Consider the following 18333-nt stretch of genomic DNA (forward strand, 5'->3'; position numbering starts at 1 on the left):
CCCTGTAGACCATGAACTCCACTCACTGATGGCCTCAAAATGTTTTAACCTTTATTCCAAAGCTCGTTTTCAGCAAATCGCTCCTCGAAAGTGCAAAGAACTGTGTGGGTGCTTGCGTACTGGTTAGAAGGTGAGTGCGTGTGTGCGTTTGTGCCGTTGAGCGCACACATACACCAAATGGTGTCAATCCAACTAGATCATCACACTTGTCCTTTCTTAAACTCAGCAGCTAATTAAAAACATTTTCACCTCGTGAACTTGATAAATGTGCTTCACGATAGGGTTTGGCGGTATCCAGATTGTCATACTGTTTCTGTACCATACCGGGGTATACGGTATTACCAGAAGTGCACACACAAGGGGGTGCTATTTAAAATATGTATTTATTTTTTTACGCACAAAACAATTTAGGCAACAGGGATCTTGATCCAGGAGGGGATTGAATGTCTCTACTGTAACCAAGCAGCTTGATCTAGCCACTTAGCTAGCAAGTTAGTAAACCTAGCTGGAGCCCTGAGCTGGATATCATTTATTTGACACATCTTAGATTTCTCATAGTTATACTTATAAGCAGTGGCGTAGCTCGCACCCACGCAGCCCCTGCGAGGCGGGGGGCCCCCCCCAAACCCCCCCCCCCCCCCCCCAAAAAATGTCATACCATCGGTATTTCGAAATACCGCGATATACGGTATATCGCCCAAGCCGTCTTGATTATCTAAATACCAATGAAGTCAGTTAAAAAGAGATTCAGTGAGTTTTACCAAGTCTCTGTTTTAATCTCATCCTGGCATCAACTGTTCTGACTGACACAATTGTGTCTGCTGAAGGAGGCCAAGTCCAATCCCTAGGTATCTGTGGCCATCTCCTGCTCTACAATGTGGTTTCACGCTGTGGGTTTGTGAAAGGAAAATACTATTCTTTTTTTGCACCAACTGGGGGGAAGAAGTGTCTCCTAGCAACAGTCTGCTGCTGCCATGATGCCCGAGGAATGAAAAATTAGTCCAAGCGAAGGAGTCCCCAAAGAACGCCAAAACATTCCCCCTCTTTTCTTCTTCTTCTGCACTGGAGACAAACTGAAACAGTGAGAAAAAAAATGTTAACTTCCCACTTCTAAAGTGGAGGGCTTTGAGGTGGAATCCCATCTCACACTTGTCAGTCGTCTGCTGCTGGAGTTTCCATGCTTGGGAAACACGTTTGACTGCATTGCTAGTCACGTAAAATAAAAATTGTGTTCAATGAGCAATGCTCTGTATGGTTTTACATATCAAATAACGACGGTGGCGGTATGGCAGGGTGGCAGAGCTTTCATATTGGATTTTCTCGCATGGCTATAGGGTATGAATAGAATGCATTTCCATTAAACCTCTTGAGAAATCCATCAGTTAGCAATAGAGATGTACTTTTTGGTATAGTATAGCCTCAGCGCTAACAGGAATGTTACTTTAGTGGAGTGTATGAGCTGGTTTTGCGTCAAATAACCACTGTGGCGATATCGGGACTTTCATACTGGAGTTCCTCCTGTACATTTCCATTGTAATCTCTTGAGAAATACATCAGTTAGCAACAGAGCCTTACCTCTTGGTATAGCATAGCCTTAGTGCACATGCATTTTATAGTAGTGTAGTGTATGAGACAAGGACTCTGTGGGCTAAATGGCTTGGTATTACAGTTCCATTTTCATTCATTTTTTATTTAACCTTTATTTAACTAGGCAAGTCAGTTAAGAACAAATTCTTATTTACAATGACGGCCTACCCTGGCCAAACCCGGACAACGCTGGGCCAATTGTGCACCGCCCTATGGGACTCCCAATCACGGCCGGATGTGATTCAGCCTAGATTCGAACCAGAGACTGTAGTGACACCTCTTGCACTGAGATGCAGTGCCTTAAACCTCGGGAGCCCCATTAAACCTCTTGAGGAATACACCAGTTAAAAAAAGACTTGATATATCCTGGTATGGTCTTGATGATATATCCTGGTATGGTCTTGATGATATATCCTGGTATGGTCTTGATGATATATCCTGGTATGGTCTTGATGATATATCCTGGTATGGTCTTGATGATATATCCTGGTATGGTCTTGATGATATATCCTGGTATGGTCTTGATGATATATCCTGGTATGGTCTTGATGATATATCCTGGTATGGTCTTGATGATATATCCTGGTATGGTCTTGATGATATATCCTGGTATGGTCTTGATGATATATCCTGGTATGGTCTTGATGATATATCCTGGTATGGTCTTGATGATATATCCTGGTATGGTCTTGATGATATATCCTGGTATGGTCTTGATAATATATCCTGGTATGGTCTTGATAATATATCCTAATATCATGTTAGTGTATGAGACTCTATGTGGACTAAATGTATTAGTCACACTTGCGTGACAGGCTGCATAATTTAAAAAGTGGTGTGGGCTTTGTTAATTGGCTGTGGGCTGCGCTGGTGGGTAAACACCAAGGTGTTGTTGTTTGTGTTGGGTCTCCACTGCATGGATGCCCCATGTAATAAGCATGTGTGGAGAAAACCTGCAAGTGTCTCCCAAGCGATTGGATTGGAAATCGCCATGTTCCCCTTCATCCATGTCCAATGTAGTGTTGTAGGGATCGGAACACATACACACATAGGCACGCATTCACATATGTAATACACAGCCACATGATGTAAGCATAGAATAAAATACGCCAAGAGACACACACACACACACCTACAAGCCTCAACATGCCGATACACATGTAACACATACAGCTACCCATTCTGTTCCACACACGTGCAAGCACATGCACGTGCGCACTTAGAAACACACATTCTGTGGCACATGTTTTATATTGACTATAAATAGTTCCATGTTCTTAGACACTGATTTATCTGTGTTTCTCTCCTTCTTTCTCTCACAGGGATATCAAACCAGACAACATCTTGTTGGATGAGCAAGGTGAGCATGCCTCCTCTTAGAGATGACTTTATCCTGTACTCATTACATGTTCGCGACATGTCACAGATAGACCTGTGTACGTATTTTACCTTCATGTAACATACTACAGTGCGTTCAGAAAGTATTCACACCCCTTGACTTTTCCACATTTTGTTGTTGTGCCTGAATTTACATTTAAACTGAGATTTTGCGTTAGTGGCCTACACACCATACCCCATATGTCAACGTGGAATTGTGTTTTTAGACATTTTTACAAATGAACTAAAAATGAAAAGCTGAAATGTCTTGATTCAATAAGTGTTCAACCCCTTTGTTATGGCAAGACACATAACAAGTTGCATTTACTCACGCTGTGTGCAATAATAGGGTTCAACATGATTTTGAATGACTACCTCATCTCTGTACCCCACACATACAATTGGTAAGGTCCCTGAGTCGAGCAATTTCACAGATTCAACCACAAAAGAGCAGAGAGGTTTTCCAATGCTTCGCAAAGAAGGGCACCTATTGGTAGATGGTTAAACATAAAGACAAAGCAGACAGTGAATATCCCTTTGAGCATGGTGAAGTTATTAATTACACGTTGGATGGTGTATCAATACATCCAGTCACTGCAAAGATACAGGTGTCCTACCTAACTGAGTTGCCGGAGAGGAAGTAAACCGCTCAGGGATTTTAAAACAGCTGCGGAGTTCAATGGTTGTGATGGAAGAAAACTGAGGATGGGTCAACAACATTGTAATGACTCACAATAATGACCTAAATGACAGAGTGAAAAGAAGAATACAAATATACAGAATAAAAATATTCCAAAACATGCATTTTGTATGCAACAAGAAACTAAAGTAATACTCAACAAAAAAAAACACAGCAAAGGAAAACACTTTTTGGCCCAAATTCAAAGCCTTATGTTTGGGGCAAATCCAACACAACACATCACTGACAGGCACAGCCAGGATTATTTCTCTCCCGGGGCTAAGGGGGGGGGGGGGGGGGGCTAAGAAAATAGTTGATTTTTTTTCTCAATAGAAACAGATATGGCACAAAGCACATTCGATATGAATGTCGTTTTTAATTGATTTTGGCCAAAGCGGGAGCAAGTGTGGCCAAAAACATATTCAACAAAATATCTATAAGCCTAATACAAGTGACCACAAGGCAATGACAAAAGCGTATTTCAGCCATAACAACACGACATCCAAAATGCGACGACAACAAGAAGTGCATTTATTCCACATGCATAATCAGACAACTGTGCATTGGTAATAATGTTTTGGATGAAATGTCTATCACAACGTCAGAAATGAAATGAATAATATCCAACGTGCAGCCACAACGAGAAGTGCATTTATCCCATGCCTGTTAACTGTGCACACATGGTGTAAAACTAGCTGGCTATCATCACAATCTTACCCGTACCCAAACCAGACGCGCGTGCACCATAATGCGCAAATTGATTTGCTCCCCCCCACACCAAACATGATCACAACACACAGGTTGAAATATCAAAACAAACTCTGAACCAATTCTATTATTTTGGGGACAGGTCGAAAAGCATTAAACATTTATGGCAATTTAGCTAGCTAGCTTGCAGTTGCTAGCTAATTTGTCCTGGGATATAAACGTAGAATTGTTATTTTACCTGAAATGCACAAGGTCCTCTACTCCAACAATTAATCCACACATAAAACGGTCAACAGAATCGTTTCTAGTCATCTCTCCTCCTTCCAGGCTTTTTCTTTTTTGGACGTTATATGGCGATTGGCATCTAAACTTTCATAGTATTACCATGACAACCGATGAACTCAGTTCTCTTTCAATCACCCATGTGGGTATAACCAATGAGGAGATGGCACGTGGGTATCTGCTTCTATAAACCAATGAGGAGATGGGAGAGGCAGGACTTGCACCGCGTTCAGCGTCACAAATAGAACAGACTTCTATTTTAGAGCTTGGCAACGCAGACGCTCGTTGGCGCACGGGAGCAGTGTGGGTGCAATGATTGAATAACATGTATGTGTACATTCATTTTCCAGTGCGCGAGCGGTGTGGTCAGCATGTTATAGCGATTTATATTTCTATTGCAAAAATACATGTAGGCCGACTGCCCCCCCCCCCCCCCCCCCCACCAGCACCGGTGTAGCGCCATGCATGATCACTGAGTAACTGCCTCCTTATTTTCAAGCATGGTGATGGCTGCATCATGGTGTGGGTATGCTTGACGTTGGCAAATCCTGGGGAGTTTTTCAGAATAAAAATAAACGTGATGGAGCTATGCACAGGCAAAATCCTAGAGGAAAAAACTCCTTCAGTCTGCTTTACATCAGAGACTGGGAGAGGAATTCACCTTTCAGCAGGAAAATAACCTACATCACAAGGCCAAATCTATACTGGAGTTGTTTACCAAGAAAACAGTGAATGTTCCTGAGTGGCAAAGTTATCATTTTGACTTAAATCTGCTTGAAAATCTATGGCAAGACTTGAAAATCGCTATCTAGTCATGATCCCCAACATCTTGACAGAGCTTGAAGAATTTTGAAAAGAATAATCGGCAAAATTGCGCAATCCAGATGTGCAAAACTCTTATAGACTTATCCAAGAAGACTCACAGCTGTAATTATTGCCACATGTGTTTCTAACGTGTTGACTCAGGGGTTTGAGTACTTCTGCAACGACTATTTTAGTTATTACATTTTTTTTCTTCCACTTTGACATTAGAGTATATTGCGTAGATTGTTGACAAAAAAGGACAATTAAATACATTTTAATCCCACTTTGTAACACAACAAAATGTGAAGAAAGGAATGCTTTTGCAAGGCACTGTATATGTTTTATTGTCACCTACACCGGATAGGTGCAGTCAAATTTGTTATTTTACAGGGTCAGCCATAGTATTTTGGCACCCCTGGAGAAAAGGAGTGTTAAGTGCCTTGCTCAAGGGCACATCAACAGATTTTTCACATTAGTAGGGGCCCGTGGCAGGACTCATAACCATTCGCTAGCGGTTATATGTGGTCTGGATTTGGCAGTACTACCACTAGACCAGACTCCGGCACACAAGTCTTGTTGACACACTGAATCATGTTTTCACTAAGCTATTTGTGTTTTATTTTTCGTTACAGTTAGTTAGTCAGAGTTAGATACTGTAGCTTGAAGTTTATTTAACATGTTTTTTGAATTTTATGGATGTAGTGTTAAATATAAGTAGTTTGGTTCTGATGCTGCATTCATGACAAGTGGGAAAATTGGAAAATACTACTAATAACAAATTCTAGTGTTCAAAAACCATATTAATAGATTGTTTTTATACATCATGTTTTATTGTTCCATTTAACTGCCGAAAATGCTGTTGGCAAGGTATTTTCCTTAATATGTGATGTGAGAGTTCAGCATATGGTAGAAGTCGGAGCTCAGAGATGGTAGACCCGTTTCCCACTAACCAATAAAATTAGATGTTATGAATGCAGCATAAGCACAATATCTTCACAGGCCACGCCCACCTGACAGACTTCAACATTGCTACAATAATCAAGGATGGAGAGAGGGCCACTGCCTTAGCTGGAACCAAGCCCTACATGGGTAAGACTCTCACCTGTTATTCCTTCAAACCTTGGAAACCCTTATCACTGGCCTGGTCCCAGATCTGTTTGTGGCGTCTTGCCAACTCCTATGGTCATTGCCACAACTATGACAAGACAGATCTGGAACCCGGAAACCTTATCATTAACATACTGTGTAAATGTACATCAGTAAGCTATGGTCTTGACTGTGTGTAGCCTAACTGTCTGACCCTGACTGAGTTGTATCCCCTTCAGCACCAGAGATCTTCCAGTCCTTTGTGAGTGGGGGGACGGGTTATGCCTTTGAGGTGGACTGGTGGTCACTAGGCGTGACGGTCTTCGAGGTGCTGCGTGGATGGGTAAGGAAAGGCATTATGGGAAGTGGAGCTGATCTTGAGTTATGACAACTGACGCTTACTGTATGTGGTTGATACTCATCGCTCTCTCTCACTGTCTGTCTATGCTTTCCTCCCCCTCTATCTCCCTCCCTCTTTTTCTCTCACTCTTTCTCTTTCCCTGCCTCTCTCTCATGCCCCCTTAATCTTTCTATCTTCCCTCCCTCTCCCTCGTACCCTCTCTCTCTTTCTCCCTCTGTCAGAGGCCCTATGAAATCCATGCCAGTAACTCCGTGGAGTCTTTAATGCAGCTCTTCAGTACCGTCAGTGTGCAGTACAACACCGCCTGGCCCAAGGACCTGGTCCATCTCATGAGGAAGGTGGGTGGGGAGGGGGAAAAGTGGACAGCAGAGGAAAGTTGAGAGGAAAGTTGAGAGGAGAGCAGAGGAGAGCAGAGGAGAGCAGAGGAGAGCAGAGGAGAGCAGAGGAGAGCAGAGGAGAGCAGAGGGGAGAGCAGAGGGGCAGAGCGGAGAGGGGAGAGCAGAGGAGGGGAGAGCAGAGCAGAGGAGGGAAGAGGAGAGCAGAGGAGGGAAGAGGAGAGCAGAGGAGGGAAGAGGAGAGCAGAGGAGAGGAGAGCAGAGGAGGGGAAAGAGGAGAGCAGAGGAGGGAAGAGGAGAGCAGAGGAGGGAAGGGGAGAGCAGAGGAGAGCAGAGGGGAGAGCAGAGGAGAGCAGAGGGGAGAGCAGAGGAGAGCAGAGGAGAGCAGAGGAGCAGAGGAGAGCAGAGGGGGAGAGCAGAGGAGGGAAGAGGAGAGCAGAGGAGGGAAGAGGAGAGCAGAGGAGGGAAGAGGAGAGCAGAGGAGGGAAGAGGAGAGCAGAGGAGGGAAGAGGAGAGAAGAGGAGGGGAGGGAAGGGAAGGGAAGGGGAGGGAAGAGAAGAGGAGAGCAGGGAAGAGGAGAGGGGGGAAGATGAGGAGAGGAGGGAAGAGGAGGGAAGATGAGGGGAGAGGAGAGGAGAGGAGAGCAGAGGAGGGAAGAGGAGAGGAGAGGAGGGAAGAGCAGAGGAGAGGAGGGGAGAGGAGAGGAGAGGAGAGGAGGGGAGAGGAGAGGAGGGAAGAGGAGAGGCGGGAAGAGGAGGGGAGGGAAGATGAGGGGAGAGGAGGGGAGAGGAGAAGAGGGAAGGGGAGGAGAGGAAAGGAGGGGAGAGGAAAGGAGGGGAGGGAAGAGGAGGGCAGAGGAGGGAAGAGGAGGGCAGAGGATGGAAGAGGAGGGGAGGGAGGGGAGGGAAGAGGAGAGGAGGGAAGAGGAGAGCAGAGCAGAGCAGGGAAGAGGAGAGCAGGGAAGAGGAGGGAATGGAAGCGGAGGGGAGGGAAGAGAAGAGGAGAGGAGGGAAGATGAGGAGAGGGAGGGAAGAGGAGAGGAGAGGAGGTTAGATGAGGAGAGGAGGGAAGGGGAGAGGATAGGAGGGAAGAGGAGAGGAGAGGAGGGAAGATGAGGAGAGGGAGGGAAGAGGAGAGGAGAGGAGGGAAGAGGAGAGGAGAGGAAAGCAGAGGAGGGAAGAGAAGGGGAGGGAAGAGAAGGGGAAGAGAAGAGGCGGGAAGAGAAGAGGAGGGGAGGGCAGAGGAGAGGAGGGGAGGGGAGGGGAGAGGAGGGCAGAGGGGCAGAGGAGGGGAGGGCAGAGGAGGGGAGGGCAGAGGAGAGGAGGGGAGGGAAGAGAAGAGGAGGGAAGGGAAGAGGAGGGGAGGGAAGAGGAGGGGAGGGAAGAGGAGGGGAGGGAAGAGGAGGGGAGGGAAGAGGAGAGGAGGGAAGAGAAGAGGAGAGGAGGGAAGAGAAGAGCAGAGGAGGGAAGAGCAGAGGAGGGCAAGGGAGAGGAGAGGAGGGGAGGGAAGAGCAGAGGAGGGAAGAGCAGAGGAGGGAAGAGCAGAGGAGGGCAGGGGAGAGGGGAAGAGGAGGGAAGAGGAGGGAAGAGGAGGGGAAGATGAGGGGAAGATGAGGGGAAGAGGGAAGATGAGGGGAAGTGGGAAGATGGACCAGAAGTGGAGAGATGGACTGCTGTGTGGAGAGTTGTCGGGGGAGAGTGTACAATGGAGTAGAGAGTCGAGGCAGTGGTCAGAAGACAGTGGGAGGCTAATCATAATTGCGTGGGGGGCGGGGGCTCGCAGCAGTAGTGGAGGTGAACGTGGATGGAGGGAGAATGGCATGAGGCCAGAGGGAAAGAACGGGAGAGATTGAGAGAGATAAGGTCAGGGAGGAGAGACTGATGGAGTGGCAGGGAGACGGAGGAGTGAGGGTCTACTCTGTGCGTGTCTGCTCCATTCAGAGCCAAAGTGGAGGCTCCAGAGCGATGGCATCGGTCTCTTCCGCTCGGCTGCTGATCTATTACCATGTCTGAACTCCACCGAGACAGACTTAACCAGCCCTCTGGGAGAAATGACTCGCCGTCGGAATTTCGGGAGTGGGAGAATTGGGAGAGAGACTGTTGCCATGACAACAGACCACATCCCCAAAATAATTTCTCCTAGGTGTATGTTAAGCTGTACCAGGGAGAAGTCAAACAGCTGTTTTCCTCCATTGTAGATATAACACTATTGATACCAGTCACATGTATTTAGTTTCTCCCCTGACAATGATCTCAATCCTTCTCTGATTCCGTCTATGCTTATCAGGGTAACATCTTTATTTTGGATTCATAGGGGACCTGATCCTTGTACTGTAGGACTGTGGCTGACTTAAGAGTGCCCCCTAATGGTGACACCACCTACGTTATTGGATCTGATTTTAGCATTCAACTTGTTTTGTCTAAAGTCATACGTTTTTTTTTTCACTTCAATACGACTTTATTAATCCCTGAGGGTAATTTAGGAAGGAATGAAGTGTATCTCTGTAGAGATGATATTCTTTTGAATCTTTAATGGGTCTAAATGAGGTATAATTGTGTTTGTTCGCGCGCGCGTGCGCCTCCCAGCTGCTGACGGTGAACCCAGAGCATCGTTTCTCCAGCCTGTCTCACATGCAGACGGCTCCCTACCTCTCTGACATCAACTGGGACGCTGTCTACGAGAAGAAGATAGATGCTGGGTTCGTTCCTAACGTAAGTATGGACCATAAACCTATCACAGAGGAGCGTAGAAGTTTCACCTTTTATGGACCATTAACACTGATTCACACATAATACAGTATATACACTACATGACCAAAAGTGTGTGGACACCTGCTTGTCGAACATCTCATTCCAAAATCATGGCCATTAATATGTAGTTAACCCCCCCTTTTGCTGCTATAAAAGCCTCCACTCTTCTGGGAAGGCTTTCCACTAAATGTTGGAACATTGGTTTGGGGACTTGCTCTTGAGGCTGAATGGAAGCATTAGTGAGGTTGGGCACTGAAGTTGGGCGTTTAGGCATGGCTTGCAGTCGGCGTTCCAATTCATCCCAAAGGTGTTCGATGGGGTTGAGGTCAGGGCTCTGTGCAGGCCAGTCAAGTTCTTCCACACTGATCTCGACAAACCATTTCTGTATGGACCTCGCTTTGTGCACAGGGGGCGTTGTAATGTTGAAACAGGGAAGGGCCTTCCCCAGACTGTTGCCACAAATTTGGACGCACAGAATCGTCTAGAATGTAATGTCATTGTGTGCTGTAGCGTTAAGATTTGGCGGTGAGCTTCACTCCAGCCGACGCTTGGCATTGCGCATGGTGATTTTAGGCTGTTCGGCCATGAAAACCCATTTCAAGGATACACCTGAGCTCATAGCAAAGGGTCTGAATACTTTATTTATTTTATAAAAACCTGTTTTCGCTTCATGGGGTATTATGTGTAGATTGAGTTTTTTTTATGTAATACATTTTTGAATTAGGCTGTAACATAACAAAATGTGGAAAAAGGGAAGGGATCTGAATACTTTCCGAATGTACCGTATTTGTCATATGCACAAATACAGTACACAGTACAATGACATGCTTACTTGCAGGTACACCTGTTTGTGTGTGTGCTTGCGTTCGTCCGTGCGTGTGTGCCTGTATTATAGTCATTCATTAGTGTACTGTGTGACTTGGTTCCACAGAAGGGCCGTCTGCATTGCGACCCCACCTTTGAGCTGGAGGAGATGATACTAGAATCTCGTCCCCTCCACAAGAAGAAGAAAAGACTGGCCAAGAACAGGTCACGGGAAGCCAGCAAGGATTCCCAGTCGGTGAGTGTCACATCACCCAGTCCCTACTGACTGTGCCTGGGTCATGTTCATTAGGCACCAAACTGAAGAAAACGGACTGAAACTTGGAGGGACTACCTGAACTTGTCCAATTAGAAACGTTTATTTTTGTTTTCCGTTGCGAAATGTTTTGCTACGGCATGCCCTAAAGAATTCAACCCTTGTAAATAGTGCTTTAACCTGAGGTATTGGACAGTTTGGCAGGTCTTGGTTTACTCAGAGTGCAGGGTGCCTTCTGTAGCCTTCTGTTCCCCAGTTGTTATTTTTGTCCCTTCATTTCATGAATGTCATCAATCTCTTTGTCTTGAAGACCGGTTATTTGCTTGCGTGATTACAGTATTTTAAGAAACCCACTTTATTATCTGTGATTGCGGCCACAATTTACCATGGATTTTAGACAATCCATATTTATGAGCTGTGCCAGGTTTTCATCCGCCAAACTTGTCATTACGAGCTCCACATTATTATTGTCGACTTTCAGTGTTATCGAAAGTGATCTCTGGGTGCTGTAAATGCAGTAAAACTTGTATCTTCTAACAATGGGTTATTACCTAGATTATTAAATTATGAAGCATTCAGTGGTGTTGTGATGCCCCCAAGTGCTTTTGGAAATATGAACTTCTATTTTTGTCCCGTGCCAAACGTCTAATTTAAGGGAAAGAACACAAACAAATCACCAGGCATAATTTAAAGAAGGGAAGAAGGGGGTGTTTGTAATCTTTCAGGTCTCGCTGGTGATTGTTTGAGGTGAAATTGATCTCCTCGTCCGCCGTTGTCGCCCTGTGTGTGTGATGATAATTGCTGTTCCCTTTCCTTACTGCCCTCAGGAAAACGACTACCTACAGGAGTGCCTTGAAGTGGTGCAGTCTGAGTTCATGATCTTCAACCGCGAGAAGTAAGACCACAAACCAAACACTTCGCCTGGGAGACCAATCAAAATACATCCATGTTAAACCATTTAGGGAAATTGTATTTAAAGTGGCATGCATAAGGCTGACATAACACCTACATAAGGACTAGGCAACCTGACATACACATGAATAGATATTTATGAATATCCCAAACATTGTTAGGTCTATAATATACTAAGACGATATAAACACGGACCCAATTACTGAATCTGGGAGACCAATAAAAAAACACATTGTTACATCAGTCTTAGCTCTATTTATACCATGGTATTGTTTAATACTCATTCCTGATTGGCTTGAAGGGCATTCTAGAGTGTGCATTATTTCCCTATAACGCACAGTATATCAGCACGGTAGAAGTTAATGGCTATAATTCATTCTTCCATGTTCTGTGTTTGAGCTGCATTTGAAAGCAGAAGTCGAATTGAAAACTTTATTGGCATTGTTGAATTCAATTTTCAGAAATCAAGTTAGGACCAGTGTTTTGGTAAACTAAACTAGCAAGTCTGTTTGTTTGGTTACCAAGGCAACTGATGTAGCTATCTATATACTGTAGTCAACTTGCTAGCTAATTCAGTGGGTGTTGAACACATTTCTACCGGCAAATGTACACGTTTCTAGTGGCAAATGTGTTAAATTATAGCCATGGTATAAAAGGGGTAATCAACTCGGCGCTCTGGAACGTAATGCAATTTCGTGGAAGTTTAGTTCCTCTCCGCTGTTGTGTCGCAACGTGGAACGTCGTTCATTCTTTTCGAGAGCGCACAGCCCCTTGTTGATTATCCCTTACATATGACATAAGCACTAAAATGATATAATGATTATTTACATGGTCATTTCTCCATGTAATCTATCATTTGCAGAACGATATGCAATATGTGGTCATCATATGAATCAACATTATAATAGAGGTTTCTGCAGTCATCATTTTAAGTTTATGGTGAACAGCTGTTTATGTGCTTGTGTACATCCTCCCTGTTCAATGTTGCTTCCAGTGACATTGACATCACTCTGCAATTCATATAGAAATGCTCTGTACATTACCTCGACTTAATGATGGCATTACAAAAATATATAGCGGTTTTATGACCCTATATTGTTGCCCTAATGCTGTGTTTATATTAAGAGAGGAGTGGTGGTGATAGTTCATATTTCATGTAATGAAAAAATGAGTACCTCATTTATTATTTACCTGTCTGAGATTGCAGCATCATTTGGAATTCTTCCTACAAGGCAAATTTAGTTTTCTTATTGCTGGAATTAATGGAGCTTGAGTTCTATTTTTACTACTTGGGTATAATCTCTAGACAGATAGTATATCACAGTCCTTAGACTCCCACTATGTATTCTGATCACACATTTTTTTTCCCTCTCCTATCCCGTGTGTGGCGTGCACATGTATGTACACTACCGTTCAAAAGTTTGGGGTCACTTAGAAATGTCCTTGTTTTTGAAAGATTTTTTTTTGTTTTTATGTCCATTAAAATAACATCAAATTGATCAGAAATACAGTGTAGACATTGTTAATGTTGTAAATGACTATTGTAGCTGGAAACGGCTGATTTTTAATGGAATATCTACGTAGGCGTATAGAGGCCCATTATCAGCAACCATCACTCCTGTGTTCCAATGGCACGTTGTGTTAGCTAATCCAAGTTTATTATTTTAAAAGGCTAATTGATCATTAGAAAACCGTTTTGCAATTATGTTAGCACAGCTGAAAACTGTTGTTCCTGATTAAAGAAGCAATAAAACTGGCCTTCTTTAGACTAGTTGAGTATCTGGAGCGTCAGCATTTGTCGGTTCGATTACAGGCTCAAAATGGCCAGAAACAAAGAACTCTCTTCTGAAACTCGTCACTCTATTCTTGTTCTGAGAAATAAAGGCTATTCCATGCGAGAAATTGCCAAGAAACTGAAGATCTCGTACAACGCTGTGTACTACTCCCTTCACAGAACAGCACAAACTGGCCCTAACCAGAATAGAAAGAGGAGTGGGAGGCCCCGGTGCACAACTGAGCAAGAGGACAAGTACATTAGAGTCTCTAGTTTGAGAAACAGATGCCTCACAAGTCCTCAACTGGCAGCTTCATTAAATAGTACCCGCAAAACACCAGTCTCAACTTCAACAGTGAAGAGGCGACTCCGGGATGCTTGCCTTCTAGGCAGAGTTGCAAAGAAAAAGCCCTATCTCAGACTGGCCAATAAAAAGAAAAGATTAAGATGGGCAAAAGAACGCAGACACTGGACAGGGGAGCTCTGCCTAGAAGGCCAGCATCCCGGAATCGCCTCTTCACTGTTGACGTTGGGACTAGTGGTTTGCTGTGCTAACATAATTGCAAAAGGGTTTTCTAATGATCAATTAGCCATTTAAAATGATAAACTTGGATTAGCTAACAGAACGTGCCATTGGAACACAGGAGTGATGGTTGCTGATAATGGGCCTATATAGATATTTCATTAAAAATGTGCCATTTCCAGCTACAATAGTCATTTACAACATTAACAATGTATTTCTGTATTTCTGATCAATTTGATGTGCTTTTCTTTCAAAAACAAGGACATTTCTAAGCGAACCTTGACTTTTGAACGGTAGTGTATGTACGACCCCAACACTTTTTTTGGTTACTACATGATTCCATGTGTGTCATTTCATAGTTGTGATGTCTTCACTGTTATTCTACAATGTAGAAAATAGTAAGAATAAAGAAAAACCCTGGAATGAGTAGCTGTGTCCAAACTGTTGACTGGTTCTGTATGTTTCTCAGGTTGAAAAAGAGGCAGGAGGAGGGTGCAGAGGGAGGGGAGTCTGAAGGAGCTGCCGAGGGGGGGGATGATGGGGATGGAGACGGATCCGGCGAGGCTGAGGGAGGCACAGAGGATGAGGATCCCGAACCCGAGTCCTCCTCCAAACTGAGCATGTGCGGCTCGGTCTGCTCCTCTCCTGGCAGCTGCTAGCACCACACCACCACCTGGTGGTCACTCAGGCTGCGTGTGTGTGTGTGTGTGTGTGTGTGTGTGTGTGTGTGTGTGTGTGTGTGTGTGTGTGTGTGTGTGTGTGTGTGTGTGTGTGTGTGTGTGTGTGTGTGTGTGTGTGTGTGGAACCATGCCTATAGATACTCTAACCTCTCCTATGTAGCCATGATGACTGGAGGAACTGGAACGCACAGCAGGACAACAACGCACAGCAGGACACAAAATGGCTCTCCTATTTCTTCTTCTGTAGCATCCACCGTTAAGGCATGAATGAAACTGCAGGGTTACAGAGCGGTCCCGCCCTCCGCGCCCTAGAATAAGCTCTAACTAATTTCTATGCAACGTACAGTATAGCATGAAAGTAAGGTATCACTACGAGAGGGGATAACACGCAGCAGAAGCCACACGATATATGAGCATGACAACATACAGAGAAATAGGAGCAAGGCTTAAGAGTTTTGAAAGAAATATTTGTATTTTTTTGCGTTCCCGCTCTTTTAGCCTCGAGTAGATGCAGCTACCTCTGCAAACTCACATACTGAATTATTCAACGGCGTTAGACACTCTTAGTTTTCTTTGCCTGTGTAGCTCGTGCAATCCCTCTCCTCTCTGTGTACTCCTCCTATTCTGAACGACTATTACTGTTGTCCGGTTACCTTCTCCAAATGCCTTTCATTTCAATTATAGTATATATTTGTTCAAGTATCACAATGCCAATATACAGTGCAGTGCACATAGACATAGAATAACTATTATATTACTATGTTCTATGTAATTCTATTCCTGAGGTAGTGCAGTGGATAGAAACTTTTAGAGGAGGGTAAATGTTGTTTCCAGTCACAGTAAGTGAGTCTTCTAATAGATACATACATTACAGTATGGGCCATTCGGGACAAGGAGGTTTTGCAATTTCAAATAAATCACTAGTTCAATCCGATAACGTAGAACCATTTTGAAGTGGTGTTGATTGTTAATCAATAGCCATTCATTACACGTTAATTGTGACTATATTATGCATCAGCATGCTGGTTTGATTTTTACTACGGTGATTTACGCTCCTCCAACGAAACCTTTTTTCCAGACATTGTTCGTTTTTTCAAATGCCCTGTCAGTTAGAGGGACTTAGTACATCTGTGGTGTAAATGGAAGGTTTCCCTCACGGTCGATCTCTGTGACTGTTGCCAAGACGCTGTTCTATTATCCCACGGCTCCACTGGGGGTTACATGCTCGTACTGCTTGAGTTCTTATACGTTAAACATAAACATTGTCGCTACCAGGGGATCAGACCATAGAAGAAGAATCATATTGAGCGTACCCCGTAAAGGTTTAGTTAAATTGACGTGGTATGGGAGGCTTTGCCTGTTCTAGTCTTTCTTTGTCCATGGATCAGACATGATCAGCTTCTATTGAATAGCTACAGAAGAATCTCGTAGTTGAACATAATCCCTTATTAGACTAAGATGACCGTGACATTTTAACAATCGTCTTTCATTTGATTGTCTCGATCACTCCTGTATGAAAAATGATCCCGGGGCAGTATTATTAGTTGTGGTACATTTTAAGGTGGTGCCATTACTCTCAGCCTGGACATCTGGGAACATGTAGCATTGTCCACCTTAAAACCCTAAGGCCTAACAAAGTAAGGTGTAAATAGCCTAACCTCGCTCCACAGTTTTATGTGGGACTGCTTACTAAACGTACATGTTACTAAATTAAGAGTAGTATGAAGCCAAACATTCATACACTGTTGTACTCATTTTATTTCCAAGTGTGCAGGCACAACTTGTAGGCAGATATGCCAAAGCTTTTCTACCATTTGCATTGCCATTTCTAAGAACTTTGTGTGTGAATGTGTTTCCTCTCTGTAGCGCATATAACCACTGTTCCTTCTGTGAAAATACTATCATTTGTATACGAACATTTATTGTGATTATATATAAAGGAATGTTTTTGGGGAGAAATAAAATATTATTCAATTATATGGGGGGGAAATCTGATTTCCTATGAAAATAAGCGCATTAGTTACGCCCATAGCGTCTCGAACCCTGCATTTTTGCATGCACCTCTATTTACAGTTTAAAGCAGATTTTGTAGGAGAGCCAAACGCTAGGGTTTGTGGGTGGCTTACAGTATGTGCACATGCAAGCTTCAGGCAGTAGAATACCTTGATGTTCACCTGTGTTCTGATGATTGACAGAGGAGAGGCCTCATATAATCAGTGTAGCCCTGTCCTGCTTGCCTGTCTATGTGATGTCTAGGTTTGCTTAAAAAAATAAAAAAAAAAACGATTTCAAGTCCTACGACTGTACAAATCATTTATTCCCATTGTTATATGGATGCCATGATATTTTAGACTGTATGCAGTGACTTTTGGCATCCCGTAGATTGTTTTAAGAATATGTTCCAAGTGCACAGGCTTTTCTTTAAGTGGATGATTTAATAAGTCAGTATCTATGCCCTCCTATGCTCCAATGTGGGTAAGTTTAGGTTTTCTGTGCTTTGTTATGTATATGGGAAAGGGATAAGGCCGAGGGTTTGGGGCATTGTGTGAGTCTGCCCGTAGCTATGTGAAAAGTCTTAAATACTGCTCTTCGACATGTCTTTACATTGTCCTCACTACTGACGACTAGATGAAAAAGCTTGACTGGATGTTCAGTCTCCAGTGCTAGAAATGGCCATGCGATTGTGTTGATTGTTTGTAATGAATAGTCATCGATTTTAATGGAAACCCTGCTCGGTCGTTTTATTTCTAAGTTCAACAATATTGTAGCCCGATGTCATTCCCTTGATTATCATTTAAAATGCACCTCCATTCCTGGTCGGATGTTGCTTGCCTAACCCCCAAAAATCTTTCATATGTTTGGACCATTGTGTTTACATGCTAGTTTATTGGATAATATTGTTGTAAGTATATTTACCTGGGTGTTTCAAACAGCGTTGTGATAGAACGAGTGACCAATCACCACAGTACTTTTCCCATCAACTGGATAAGGATTAAAGCTCTCACAGATAATAGTACTGTCTTATCTTTGTAGCAACATTTAGTAATGTAGTGTCCATTTTAGAGAAAACAAAATCTATGACCACTCTCCTCTTTGTTTCGATTTTGAACATGTTCTGTAGGATTTTTATGGGGACTAAATAAATACACTTGCAACTAGCCTGGGTCTCAGTGGAAGCCTTGTACTGTACCTATTCAAACTGCTCTGTGTATTGAAACATGTTGCTTTAACTGCTTTGATAAATAAATTCCTTCCAGTACTCTCTATTGGTTTTCATCATTCATCCACATTGAGATTATTAGTTGCCCTTAACCACTGATACAAGGTTGGGTATTATTTCAAGCCTCCCTAATGGTTTAGGATAGGGGTTGTGTAACCTGATTCCTGATCTGTGGTA

General features: G+C 43.6%; 1 protein-coding gene across 1 annotated transcript in view; it reads left to right on the top strand.

Annotated features, from left to right (window-relative positions):
• The window catches only part of LOC106605062 (serine/threonine-protein kinase 32C), a 98545-nt gene extending 83602 nt beyond the window's left edge, over positions 1-14943 (top strand). The window contains exons 5-12 of the mRNA XM_014200324.3: positions 2910-2947; positions 6437-6526; positions 6763-6866; positions 7106-7222; positions 9805-9930; positions 10901-11029; positions 11875-11942; positions 14726-14943. Of these exons, the coding sequence (XP_014055799.1) occupies positions 2910-2947; positions 6437-6526; positions 6763-6866; positions 7106-7222; positions 9805-9930; positions 10901-11029; positions 11875-11942; positions 14726-14915 (862 nt within the window). The 3' untranslated portion in view covers positions 14916-14943. The remainder of the gene's footprint in view (positions 1-2909; positions 2948-6436; positions 6527-6762; positions 6867-7105; positions 7223-9804; positions 9931-10900; positions 11030-11874; positions 11943-14725) is intronic.
• The last annotated feature ends 3390 nt before the right edge of the window (positions 14944-18333 follow it).

This window comes from Salmo salar, chromosome 01 (assembly GCF_965601325.2).
Source record: "Salmo salar chromosome 01, fSalSal1, whole genome shotgun sequence".
NCBI lineage: Eukaryota > Metazoa > Chordata > Actinopteri > Salmoniformes > Salmonidae > Salmo > Salmo salar.